Source organism: Bos grunniens, chromosome 29, assembly GCF_055505025.1.
Source record: "Bos grunniens cultivar Pamir isolate PY7600 chromosome 29, Bosgru_T2T1.0, whole genome shotgun sequence".
In the NCBI taxonomy this organism is placed as follows: domain Eukaryota; kingdom Metazoa; phylum Chordata; class Mammalia; order Artiodactyla; family Bovidae; genus Bos; species Bos grunniens.
The window spans coordinates 42,751,200-42,765,242 of record NC_141193.1 but is presented as its reverse complement, the minus strand read 5'-3'; the positions used below and the strand labels follow the sequence as shown (position 1 = coordinate 42,765,242).

At 46.1% G+C, this 14,043-nt stretch overlaps 1 protein-coding gene across 7 annotated transcripts in view; it reads left to right on the top strand.

Moving 5' to 3' along the window:
- Positions 1 to 14,043, top strand: part of ME3 (malic enzyme 3) — a 220,785-nt gene that overhangs the window by 92,181 nt on the left and 114,561 nt on the right. For all 7 annotated transcript variants that reach the window (XR_015157908.1, XM_086384724.1, XM_086384725.1 and 4 more), the window contains one exon: positions 11,396 to 11,529. Coding sequence is in view for 5 of the 7 variants with exons in the window: in XM_086384724.1 (XP_086240850.1) it covers positions 11,396 to 11,529 (134 nt within the window). In the remaining 2 variants the exon portion in view is untranslated. The remainder of the gene's footprint in view (positions 1 to 11,395; positions 11,530 to 14,043) is intronic.

Here is a 14,043-nt window from a genome sequence, read left to right as displayed (position 1 = left end):
CCCATCTATTTCCCATGAAGTGATGGGACCAGATGCCATGATCTTTGTTTTCTGAATGTTGAGCTTTAAGCCAACTTTTTCACTCTCCTCTTTCACTTTCATCAAGAGGCTTTTTAGTTCCTCTTCACTTTCTGCCATAAGGGTGGTATCATCTGCATATCTGAGGTTATTGATATTTCTCCCAGCAGTCTTGATTCCAGTTTGTGCTTCTTCCAGCCCAGCGTTTCTCATGATGTACTCTGAATGTAAGTTAAATAAACAGGGTGACAATATACAGCCTTGACGTACTCCTTTTCCTATTTGGAACCAGTCTGTTGTTCCATGTCCAGTTCTAACTGTTGCTTCCTGAAGCCCCCCAAATATCCATCTCAAAGAAATGCCCAGGGGCCTTCATAAACCTGGGGTTCAGTCAGAGAGCAGCAGCCCCAGTAACCTCACTTCCTATCGCCAGTGGGAATCCACATCACCCTCATAAAACTCACAAGCAAATTAGAGTCATGGAAAAATATGCAAGAGCAGGAGGAAATGCCTTCCCGTCCCCTAACAGCTAATCAGCTTTAATTGTACCGTTTTGCAGCTAACTGCCCCCAGCCATGGCTCCTCTCTGCTGTTGCAGCTGATTGGTGGAGGAAGCAGGCCACAGCGTAAGCCTTCAGCCCAAAGCATGACGTAATGGTGGTGGAACAGAAACCTTTACTGTTACACGTGTGTGTGCTAATCCTTCCTTCCAGCAGTGACACTGCTCCAAGGAAACATGGCTCCGTGCATGTCATGGACCAAGCACGTAATCGCAGCGGCACAAGCACACCTGCTTTTCTCATAGGCTGATGGGCCCGGTGCTAACACAGAGGAGCAGTGGCTGAACCACTAAGGTAACTGGCTGTATTTGGAGAAGCAGAATAATTCCGTCTCCAATCAAATCAAGTCAACTCAGTCAAAAGTGTTAGTCACACAGTCGTGTTCACCTCTTTGCGACCCCATGGACTGTAGCCCGCCAGTCTCTTCTGTCCATGGAATTCTCTAGGTGAGAATACTGGAGTGGGTAGCCATTCTCTTCTCCAGGGAATCTTCCCAGCCCAGGGACTGAACCCAGGTCTCCCACATTGCAGGCGGATTCTTTACCATCTGAGCCACCAGGGAAGCTCAACTCAGTCAACAAACTGTTTAACCTGGCCACTCTCAGGAGCAGTTCAGAGCAAAGAGTGTGAACTTTAGAAACAAGTGGATCTGGGTTCCACTCCTGGTTCTTCCATCCACCTGCTGTGTGACCTTGCCTAACTACCTTTCTTTTATTTTATTTTATTTAACTTTACAATATTGCCATATATCAAAATGGATCTGCCACAGGTATACATGTGTTCCCCATCCTGAACCCTCCTCCCTCCCCATACCATCCCTCTGGGTAGTCCCAGTGCACCAGCCCCAAGCATCCAGTATCGTGCATCAAACCTGGACTGGCGACTTGTTTCATATATGATATTATACATATTTCAATGCCATTCTCCCAAATCATCCCACCCTCTCCCTCTCCTACAGAGTACAAAAGACTGTTCTATACATCACTGTCTCTTTTGCGGTCATTTATACAGGGTTCTTGTTACCATCTTTCTAAATTCCATATATATGCATTAGTATACTGTATTGGTGTTTTTCTTTCTGGCTTACTTCACTCTCTATAATAGGCTCCAGTTTCATCCACCTCATTAGAACTGATTCAAATGTATTCTTTTTAATGGCTGAGTAATACTCCATTGTGTATATGTACCACATTTTTCTTATCCGTTCATGTGCTGATGGACATCTAGGTTGCTTCCATGTCCTGGCTATTATAAACAGTGCTGCGATGAACATTGGGGTACACGTGTCTCTTTCCCTTCTGGTTTCCTCGGTGTGTATGCCCAGCAGTGGGATTGCTGGGTCATAAGGCAGTTCTATTTCCAGTTTTTTAAGGAATCTCCACACTGTTCTCCATAGTGGCTGTACTAGTTTGCATTCCCACCAACAGTGTAAGAAGGTTGCCTTTTCTCCACACCCTCTCCAGCATTCATTGCTTGTAGACTTTTGGATTGCAGCCATTCTGACTGGCGTGAAATGGTACCTCATAGTGGTTTTGATTTGCATTTCTCTGATAATGAGTGATGTTGAGCATCTAGCCTCAGTTTTCTAGTCCATAAAATGGGGATAACATCATAGGATTGTTAACTCAGGGTTGCAGTGGTGATTAAATGAGACGATCAGTACAAAGTGCGTGTCTCAGTGCCTGACCTAACCCAGTGGGTGCTCTTGTTAGTGTTATTGGTGATGATAGTTTTGTGCTTCCACCTGTATTAGCTGCTTCCAAGTGTCTAGTTCACACTACCCCACGTTTGTTAATTAACTGATGCTCGAGAAACCAAGCAAGAAATGCCCTTCATGTGCTAAAATGTATGGCACTGACTCTAAGAGAGAGGGGAGAGCTGAATGAGGTAGGGTATCAGGAAGACCTCCTGGAGGAGGTGGCCTCGACTGGGGATTGGAAGATGGGAGAGGAGCGCGTCAGAGCATGCTGGACAGGGGTCCTAATGTGGACCAGAGTATGACAGGCAGAGTGAGCGTGCCTGCTGGGGGCGGAGGGCAGTTTGGCGTGGGGAGCGCATGGGGCTGCAGAGGCAGGAGCCTGGCCTGAGTCATCGGAGGCGCAATTATGCTGGATGTGGTGACGTCCCTTTAGGCCCCCTCTGCTGGACGAGCTCCCGACCACCCTCCAGGGCTTGTCTCCAGGATCGCTCCTGAACTCTCTTGTGTCACCCTGCCCCATGAACAGATAACAGTGGTAATAATGAGAATATGTGGTGTTCCCTGAGCACTTCCAGTGTGCCAGTACCCGTGCTGAGCATTTCACACCGGTATTTCAGTGAATCCCACCACACGTGACACGGCCCGCATCCCATTTCTTAGGTTGGAGAAGTGTCCTGCCCGAGGCGGAGGCCCCGGATCACCTGTACACGTTAATCCACGTGTCTTTGCTGGTCGACCCAGAAGCGCATTTCTTTTCAGGGTGCCTAACGGGGTACACCTTGGCACAAAGTAGGAACTCATAAATGTTTGAACAGTGAATGAAAAGAGAGTGTCAAGTGTACAGCAGGACTCTGGAGCCAGAGGCAATAGGCAGATTGCCAAGAGGGGCAGGGAGCCCTCCTGTCGGGAAGGCTTAGTTTTTGAGGAGCCGGCCACTGGGAAGCCTGGGTCTCTGGACAGCAGGAGGCTGGGGCCGGGCCCGGCCTGACAGGCTCACTGCCTTCAAGCCACTTGATGGTGTGGGTGCTCAGTTGCTAAGTCATGTCCGACTCTTGTAACCATGGACTGTAGCCCACCAGGCTCCTCTGTCCGTGGGATTTTCCAGGCAAAATTACTGGAGTGGGTTGCCTTTCCCTTCTCCAGAGGATTTGATGCTGGAAGCAAATGTCTTATCTCTGGTGCCAGTCTCTGATGCCAATAAGTTTGTCCTGGGTTGAGCCCACAGGTGAAATTCAGCGGCTGGGCCAGAGATGGTCATTCAGGGAAGACGATGAGATAGGTAAGGTCAGGAGTGATGGTTGAAAGCTTAACCCTGCCGCAGCGTAGGCACCAACCAATCAAAACAGTCCCAGACCTTTGGTGCTAGAGCAGGATGTTGAAGCCACCCACTTTGCCAAACGTTAACCCATTGTTTGTTGATCTTGGGGAGGTTCCAAAGGTTCCCTGGGAGAAGCCAGAGCAGGTTGGGAGGGGCACCTGGCTGGGGGGAGTAGTCAGAGAAGTGGCTCTGTAGCAATTCAAATATTTCAAAAGAGTCACAACTGGCAGATTCCTACCGGAGTGTCGTAGCTGAACACCTCAAGGTCACTTTCTGCTAAGAGAATCAGCCATTTTTCAAAACCCCCTTGTCCTATTTTGAAGACTTTGTTAAAACTTGATGATATGGGGCTTCCCTGGTGGTCCAGTGGTTAAGAGTCTGCCTTGCGATGCAAGGGACACCAGTTAAATCCCTGGTCCAGGAAGATCCCATATGCCGCAAGCAACTAAACCCAAAAGCCAAGCCCACGTGCTGTGACTCCTGAAGCCTGTGCACCTGCAGCCACAAGAGAAGCCACCACAGTGAGAAGCCCAAGCACCGAACCGGAGACAGCCTGCATGCAGCAGTGAAGACCCAGCGCAGCCAAAATATCGAATAAAACAGTCTTTAACAACAACAACGAAAACTGGATAATATGACCCAACACTTTATTTGGCTAGGCATACAGAAACCATAAATTCTCAATGCAGTAAGAAGGATTAAGGACTGACCCCCACCACCACCACCACTATCAGCTTCTCCATGTTGTACAAACCTTACTCCTGCCTCAGGACTCCTGGTATACCTTAATATGGAATACCATATTCATTTCCATATTAACATGGAAATTATCCAGGCCAAGAGCCTGAGTGCTTTCTCCTATAGAGTTCTAATACTTTTCCCTTACACCCTAGTGAATCATCTTTGGCCTGTCCTATTTTGGAAGCCACAGTAAAGCTAAAGTACCTGCATTTCTTCTCTGCAAACTTGTAAATCTGAGGTTGCCTTAACATTAGTTTCAGGGTGAAAAGAAGCTTATAGAAGTATTTTTTTTTAATCCCTGAAATTACCAGTTGCTAAACAGTCATACTTTTTCCTGAAATACCAAAGAAGTTGGTGGCAGTCAGCCAAGAGAAACAGCCTGTAGAGAGACTCGAGCTGTTATTAAAAGCCAAGTGGTCATTAACAAAGATGATGTCATAATTAAATGTCCTGGCCTGCCTGGGATCCTGGGTCCAAGGAAAGACAATTCCATTCTTTACTAAACCAGTGAAGACTCACCTGCCTAATAGTGTTTAGTGAAAGTACGAGATGTTTCCTGCAAAAGGATCAGGGACCTCGGTGTCATACCAAGCTTGCAGAGGTGATGGCCAGCACAGGGAATTTGTGAACTGGTGATTTTGGGCTTTGATGAAGAAAACTGGGAATTTTATGTGCCCAGAGTGCTTTGCAAAACGCCATGAGTCATATTTTCAGAGCCGAGCCTATCCTAAGATAGGTTTTTTCTTACAGTTCCAGCAGTTCTGAGAGGAGGAACAATGCCTCAGGATTTTTATAAGCCAAGTCATCATTGCTCCTTTATAAAAATATAACCGCAGCCCAGTACTCGTAGTTTCAGAGATTCCCAAGTTACAAAACAAAAACGAAGAGGAATTGGGAATAGCCAAGGAATCTAACTTTTATTTACTTTTCCCTTCTATTTCTCTTTTTTTCCCACCCTTCCTTCACCAGCACCATCCCAACTCACATTTTCTGAGGTCCATCTCACCAAGGTCCTGGCAGGGTGTACATGATATAAGTGGCAAATGAATAGAGGCTCAGAAGGAGGAAACAGACATGTGGACACGAGGAGGGGGGGTGAATTGGGAGATTGGAACTGATGTATGAGCATTGCCATGTGTGAAACAGATGGCCAGTGGGAAGCTGCTATATAGCACAGGGAGCTCAGCTTGGTGTTCTGTGGTGACCTAGAAGGGTGGGATGGTGGTGGAGGGGGCAGGAGAGCCGTCCAAGAGGGAGGAGGTGTATGTACATATATAGCTGATTCACTTTATTGTACAGCAGAAGCTAACACAACATTGTGAAGTAACTACACCCCAATTAAAAAAAAAAAATGCAGCCTGTGATCCACTCTTGGTTCTGTCACTTACCTCTAGTCAAAGAAATCATCAGGAAAAAAGTTATCACACCGAATGGTTGTAAGATGCATCTTGGTTTAAGAAACAATACAATATGGGTCAATAGCTGTGCAACTTCAGGAGCATCAAATAACATCTGGTGCTCAGTTGTGTCCTCTGGACAGTAGAGGGTACAAGACCTCCTCACAAGGTGATTATTAAGGATGGCGTGAGATTGGGTATTTATTAGTCCTTTTCTTAGAACTGATGATAGCATCAGCTAGGTGGGATAATCAGTATATGGACTTGAATCGCCCTGTCATTGTTAAATTCCCTGTAAAGGCTCGGTGGTAAAGAACCTGCCTGCCAATGCAGGAGACCTGTGTTCGATCCCTGAGTCAGGAAGATCCCCTGGAGAGGGAAACGGCAACCCACTCCAGTATTCTTGCCTGGAAAATCCCACGGACAGACGAGCCTGGTGGGCCATGGTCCGTGGGGTCACAAAAGAGTCGGACACAACTTCATGCCTAAACAAGAAGAGGCACTTGTACTCATTGCAGATGAGGCATTTTCCAGCTGGTGGAAGAATGGGAAGAGTTGGTGCTTCCTACCCATTCAAGCTCCTCCTCCCCAAGGAAATCTGGGGACGCTAGACATCCATAAGTGTCAATTAGTTTTTACTTATCACCTATACAGCCTTCGCTTCTACAAGGAACCTTCATCACCTGAGGCTCATTATGAAGAGAGGGCTTAACCCGCGTTGCCCCAGCGATCATCAGCCTTGACTACAGTGGGGGTCATCAGTTCAGTTCAGTTCAGTTCAGTCGCTCAGTTGTGTCCGACTCTTTGTGACCCCATGAGTCGCACAACGCCAGGCCTCCCTGTCCATCACCAACTCCCAGAGTTCACTCAAGCTCACGTCCATCGAGTCCGTGATGCCATCCAGCCATCTCATCCTCTGTCATCCCCTTCTCCTCCTGCCCCCAATCCCTCCCAGCATCAGAGTCTTTTCTAATGAGTCAACTCTTCACATGAGGTGGCCAAAGTCCTGGAGTTTCAGCTTTAGCATCATTCCTTCCAAAGAAATCCCAGGGCTGAACTCCTTCAGAATGGACTGGTTGGATCTCCTTGCAGTCCAAGGGACTCTCAAGAGTCTTCTCCAGCACCACAGTTCAAAAGCATCAATTCTTCAGTGCTCAGCCTTCTTCACAGTCCAACTCTCACATCCATACATGACCACAGGAAAAACCATAGCCTTGACTAGCAGTATTAATTAATGAATTAGTTAATTAAGGACTGTTCTCAGTCCCCTACACAATCCTCCCCGCTTGGGGATTCTGCTCCCTTCCTTGTTAATGTCTGCCACCCATGGAGCCACTCTGGGCTGACCCCTTCGGCCACTGCCAGGGTAAGAAGGTTGAGGGCGCCTACACTGTTTTCTAGGCAGTTCTAGGGCAGCCCTCATTCAGCAGAGCCACCCAGAGTTCTACATGGAAGAGGTGTCTTTTTTTTCCACAGGATGTTGCTCTTCATCACTTCAGGATAAAGGCAGGGAAGTTGGACTGCTCACATCCCCCAGTATCCCTTACGAGAACAGTTCCTGCAGCTTCTGCCAGCAGACACCATCTCCAGAGGGTTTAACCGGGCCAGGGAGCAGATTCCATGATGTCTTACTTATCCCTCGTGTCTCCCTGCCAGTGCCCAAACCAGAAAGGGCCATTCTGTGAAAAACACTGGTCAGACGATGAAAAGATAAGCCACAGACTGAAAGAAATATTTACAAAACACACATCTGATGCAGGACTTGTATCCAAAATATGCAAAGAATTCTTTTAAAACAGCTTTATTGAGTTACAATTCACATACCATACAATTCACTCATTTTACGGATACAGTTCAGTGGTTTTGGGAGATAATCTGGTTTTAACTTTTTAAGTTGTGGTCAAGTATATATATATATATATAAAACAAAATTTGATTAAACCATTTTTAAGTATACAGTTAAGTGCCACTAAGTACATTCATAATGTTGTGCAACCATCATTACTATCCATTTCCAAAACTTTTTCATTGCCCTAAATAGAAACTCTGTTGCCATTAAGTAGTAACGCACCCATGGCTTCCCCACCGCCCAGCCTTTAGTAATCTCTAATCTACTTTCTGTCGTGTTGAATTTGTCTATTCTAGATATTTCCTGTACGTGGATTCGTATAATATTTGTCCTCTTGTATCTGGCTTATTTCATTTAGCATAATGTTTTCAAGGTTCATCCATGAAGTAGCATGTATCGGAACTGCATTCCTTTTTATGTTTGAATAATTTTCATTGTATGTATACACATTTTGTTTATCCATTCATGTGTTGGTGGACACCTCTGTTGATTCCACCTTTTGGCTGTGGTGAATAATACTGCAGTGAACATCTGTTCAAGTCCTTGCTTTCAGTTTCTGGAATGGAATTTTTGGGGTCATATGGTAATTTTGTGCTTAGCTTTTCGAAGAAATTCGAAATTGTTTTCCCATAGAGGCTGCAACACTTTACATTCCTACCAGCAATGTACAAGAGTTTCAGTTTCTCCACATCTTCACCAACACTTGTTATTCACTTTATTTTTTTTTTCATTACAGCCATCCTAGTGGGTGTGAAATGGTTATCTCAGTGTAGTTTTGATTTTATTTTCCCTGATGGCTAATGGGCTTCCCTATTAGCTCAGACAGTAAAGCATCCGCCTGCAATGCAGGAGGCCCAGGTTCGATCCCTGGGTCAGGAGAATACCCTGGAGGAGGGCAGGGCAAGCCATTCCAGTATCCTTGCCTGGAAAATCCCATGGACAGAAGAGCCTGGCGGGCTACAGTCCATGGGGTCACAAAGAGTCGGACATGACTGAGCGACTCACATACACACAATGACTAATGATAGGCTTCCCGAGTGGCTCAGTTGTAAAGAATCCACCTGCCAATGCAGGAAATGTGGGTTCCTTCCCCCGGTGGGGAAGAACCCGAGAGAAGGAAATGGCAACCCACTGTAGTATTCTTGCCTGGGAAATCCCATGGACAGAGGAGCCTGGCAGGCTGCAGTTTGTGGGGTTGCTTAGCAACTAAACAACCATGATTAATAATGCTGTATATTTTTTCATGTGCTATTGGCCATTTGTATATCTTCCTTGGAGAAATATCTGAGTCATTTGCCCATTTTTTACTTGGGTTGCTTTTCCTTTTGTTGTGTGTTGTAGAAATTATAGATTCTGAATATTAAGCCATTATTAGACCTGTGATTTCCAAATATTTTCTCTCATTTTGTAGGCTGTCTTTCCCCTTCCTTGGCAGTTTTCCTTTATACACAAAAGTTTTTAGATGGAGTCAGTTTATCTAATTTTTTCTTTACTGCCGTTGCTTTGGTGCATATCTAAGAATCCATAGTCAAACCCAAGGTCATTAAGATTTACCCCTGTGTTTTCTGTAAGAGTTTTATGATATTAGTTCTTATATTTAGGCCATTGATCCATTTGAATTAATTTTTGTTTTGGTGTGAAGTAGGAATCCCCTTGAATTCTTCTGCACATGGCAATCCAGTTGTCCCAGCATCTGTTCTTGAAGACATTATTCTCTCTCCATCAAATGGAATTGGCATCCTTGTCGAAAACCAATTTTCGTAGATGTATGGATTTATTTCCAAATTCTTGATTCTTTTCTATTGATCTGTATGTACTTATGCCAATAGCACACTGTTTTGATTCCTGTAGTTTATAAAAAATGGTTTTGGTTGCTCAGGGTGCCTTGCTACTTCATACGAACTTGAAAATTGACTTTACTATTTCTGCAAAAGATGCCATTCAAATTTTGATAGGGATTGCATTAAAACTGAAGATCTAAGAGCTATTAAAACTAAACAATAAGAAAAAAAGAGTAAAAAAGGCAAGAAGTTTTTAACAATACCTCTCTAAGAAGATGTACAGGTGAAAAATGAGCATATGAAAAAAAATTGTTCAACATCCTATGTCAATAGGGAGTTGCAAATTCAAGCAATAATAACATACCACTACATACGGTGGGCTACATCCCATGGGGTCTCAAAGAGTCGGACACAACTGAGCGACTAACACACACACACACATATCTATTACAAAGACTAAAATTTTTAAAACTGACAACACCGATTGCTGGAGAGGAGGTGGAACAACAGAAACTCATTCGTTGCTGGTAGGAACGCAAAGTTTTGCAGCCACTTTAGAAAACAGTTTGGCAGTTTCTTAAAAAGCTAAATATAATCTTACCAGGCATGCTCAGTCGCTTCAGTCGTGTCTGACTCTTTGCAACCCCATGGACTTTAGCTCACCAGGCTCCTCTGTCTGTGGGATTCTCCAGGCAAGAATACTGGAGTGGATTGCCATGCCTTCCTCCAGGGGAATCTTCCCGACCCAGAGATTGAACTCCTGACTCTTTTGTCTCCTGCATTGGCAGGTGGGTTCTTTATCAGGAGAGCCACCTGGGAAGCCCCTCAAGGGATACAGAGCCAGCTAAAAGAGTTTTCAATGGCCAAAACTGGAACAGCTTGAGCAAAGAAAATAAGACAGTATTGGATTATAACCCAGAGCATAAAACAAATAGCCATGAGTTCATTCTAATATAAATAAATGACTGAACAAATAAGTAAGGGAGAAGAGACAAATCTCCTGTGTAGAAGTCCAAGCAAGGCGTAACTTCACAGTGGAGAGTCCTGGCAAGCACTTCTTCACCCACGTGATCTCGGTCAATAGCAACAATGATAAGTTGTGTTGGTCATATGTGCCTTGATCTGATGTGATAAAAATGGCACTTTACCTCTGTGGTCTTCCTCCTCAAAACCCATTAGCCCACTTCTGTCATGAGAGAAGCATGACACAAATTCCAGTGGAGGGAGAGTGTACAAGATACCTGACCAGTCCTCCTCAAGACACTCCAAGGTCATCAAAACCAAGGAGGGCCTGAGAAACTGTCAGAGCCAAAAGGAGCCTTAGGCGACCTGATGACTACATGGAATGTGGGGCCCTGGATGGGATCCTAAAAGAACAACGAAAAAAGAAAAAAAAACTAGGTGGAAAAAAAAACTAGGAAATCTGAATAAACCAGGGACTTTAATAATAATGTGTCATTGTTGATTCATTAATTCTAACAAATATACCAAAGGGATGGAAGATATTTACTAATAGGGCAAACTGGATGAGGAAATATAAGGGAACCCGGTACTGTCTTGTCAATTTTTCTATAAATCTAAAACTGTTCTGGGGACTTCCCTGTAGATCCAGTGGCAAAGACTCTATGCTCCCAATGCAGGGGCCCTGGGTTCAATCCCTGGTCGGGGAACTGAATCCCACACGCTGCAACTAAGATCCGGTGCAGCCAAATGAATAACAAAAGATGAATAAATGTTTAAAAAAAAAAAACTTCTAAAAATAAAATACATTTTCAAAAAGAAGTATAAACCAAAAAACCCTGGCAATATACACATTTTCCATGTTTTTTTAAGAGGAAGCTAGACTCCAGAAGAGCCAAGATGACTGACACAGGATGGCCTGGCTACTTAAAAGGCAGCAGTGGGCTCTGCGCCCAGGGCCCTCGCTGCTGAGTCTCAGTGCCTGTGGCTGGTCTGGGGATGGAACCGCCGCTGCTCCCGGGTTTCCTGCACACCCACTTATGGGCATGCGTTTCTTTCCTGTTCTCCTCAGGGCATGGCCTTTACACTTGAAGAGAGGCTGCAGCTCGGGATCCACGGCCTCATCCCCCCCTGCTTCCTGAGCCAGGACGTCCAGCTCCTCCGGGTCATGAGATACTACGAGCGACAGCAGAGTGACCTGGACAAGTGAGTGCCGGACGTCTGTTCTCTCACCCAGCGCCGGGCTCAGCTCTGGTCCTCAGATGGTTTTCTGGACACTCTCTAGCTAGGAAAGGCCGACAGCCCCGAGAGAGCCCAGACCCAGCCTTGCCTTCTACAGGGTGATGGTCTCCCTGAGGGACAGGGCTTGTTGTGATCGAGCCATGGTCCGTGTGTCCTGGGAGGACTGAGAAGTTTGCCTGAACTCCAACAAGGGGGATCTGGTTGGGCCTTCCAGAAGTGATGAAATCAGAGTCAGCCCAGGAAGCACCAATAGTACCAATGGACTTCAGCATTCAGCAGTGGGGTTCCCGGAAGGATTTCACTCAATGGGAAGGAGGGGAGCAAAAATGTGGGCCTATACGCAAAGAGTCAGACACAACTGAGCACGCACACACGTAGAGAACTGTGGACACAGCAGGGGAAGGGGAGGGCGGGACAAATTGAGAGAGTAGCACTGAAACATCCATTACCATACGTAAAATAGATAGCCAGTGGGAAGAGCTCAACCCAGTGCCCTGTGACAACCTAGAGGCGTGGGATGGGGCTGGGGGTGGGAGGGAGGTTTGAGGGGGAGAAGACATGTGTGTACTTCTGGCTGATTCATGCCGTACGGCAGAAACCAACACAACATTGTAAAGCAATTATCCTCCAAGTGAAAAAAAATTTTTAATCTATAGGAAAAAATACAGGGACAGATGGGTTAAGGAAGCGGTGCATGGCCCAGGTTCCTGAAATATAAGGAACGTGGTGGAGCAGAAGGGAAATGGACAGGGTCACCTTGGGCGGACCTGGGATGCCATCCATTGGAGGTTTAGGGAGAGCCCCGCCTCCCCTCCGGTTTCTCCCGGTGGGGATGTTGACAAGAAGAGTCAGTGGTGTTCACAGGGTCAGCTTTACCCGTCTTACTAAAGAAGGTAGTGACCTGGCAGGTCTCATGGCTGTGAACTTTGGCACAGCCAGGATTTGAACGCAGACAGTTAGCTCCAGAGTCTGTGCTTTGAACCTCTCTGCTACACCATAGCTAAGAGGTATTGAAGCTTAGTGGCTACAAAACTATCCTGAGTTCAGATCCTCATTCTATCACTTAAGAGCAAAAGTTCCTTAGTCCAAAATGAAATTCACCTTCCCAAAGATATTAAACCCTAAAAATCGAAGTCCAGAATCCTCCCCTTTCCAGTTCTTTCCAGCGAGATGGGCCTCACCCGCATGCCTGGGAAGACCTGGGGGCAGTGGATGTGCCTGATCCTGTGAGCTCAAGGGGGCTTGCTCCTGAGGACCTCTCTGACCCATTCATTATGGGAGCCCCTCCTTCCAGCAGGTGCTTAGGGAGAAAGGCTAAGGAGGCTCCCCAGCTTATGGGTAAAGACAGTGGTGTGCTGCTAAGTGCTTAAGGAGCGGTTCTGGGGCCAGGGGGTGAGGATTTAAAGCATTTGCCAATTTCATGATGCAGATACTCCCGCCAAGGTCAATTTCAGCTTATCAACTTGACATCACTGAATGCGGAATTGAGAAGAGATGTGTACTAGTGGGTGCTTAGTAAGGGAATCATTACACTTGTAATGAGCTAAGATCCTGACTATTCTAAGCATAAATCCCCCTTTCCTGAAAGTACCTTCTAGAGCATAGTAACGGACTAGTGCCTTTGGTGAGGAAGAAGAGGCTGAAGCCCCAAGAAGTCACAAGACTTCCTCAAGGTCACACAGCTCGTGAACAGCAGAGCTGAGATTCACACCCAGGAACCTGACGCCTCGCCCGGGGATCATTCCCCTGCCAGATCATTTTTGTCACCCCACTCCATGCCAGGGCCTCACGCGCCCTCATTATCTCTCCAAAACTTAAAGGTTGTGATATCAGCTGCTACTTAAACCTCATTGGGCTACCGCAGTGGCTTGGCTGTAAAGAAACCACCACCAGCGCAGGAGCTGCAGGAGATGTGAGTTCAGTCCCTGGGTCAGAATGATCTCCTGGAGGAGGGCATGGCAACCCACTCCAGTATTCTTGTCTGGAGAATCCCATGGACAGAGGAGCCTGGCGGGCTACAGTCCATGCGGTCGCAAAGACTCAGACACGACTGAGCAACGAACACTTTCAATTTCACACCCTACTGGGAATTTCAGTCCCTAAGTTTTTTTCTCCCAGACTGTTCTGTGTGAAGTGTGAATGAAAGGCCCTTTTCCTGGCTTACTGATTCCAGGCTTCAGGAAGTAGGCATGTTTGCAACATGCTTCCTGAGATCACTTGGTGCTCAAACACTTGTGAACTCTACTTGTGACAGGAACCAGGCCTGTGTGACAGGAAGGACCCGTTCATATACCACCGGTCCGCCTAGCATTTTTCCCAACCTCCCCCAGCCCCAGAATGCTGTTATTCTGCTGTCATTCATTACTGTCCACATAACTATAACCTAACTAGCCATCTTGCATCATGGCTGAGAGCACAGATTCTGGAGTTATATTGCATAGGTTCAGATCTCTTGGTGAATTATTTCATTTCTCTGTG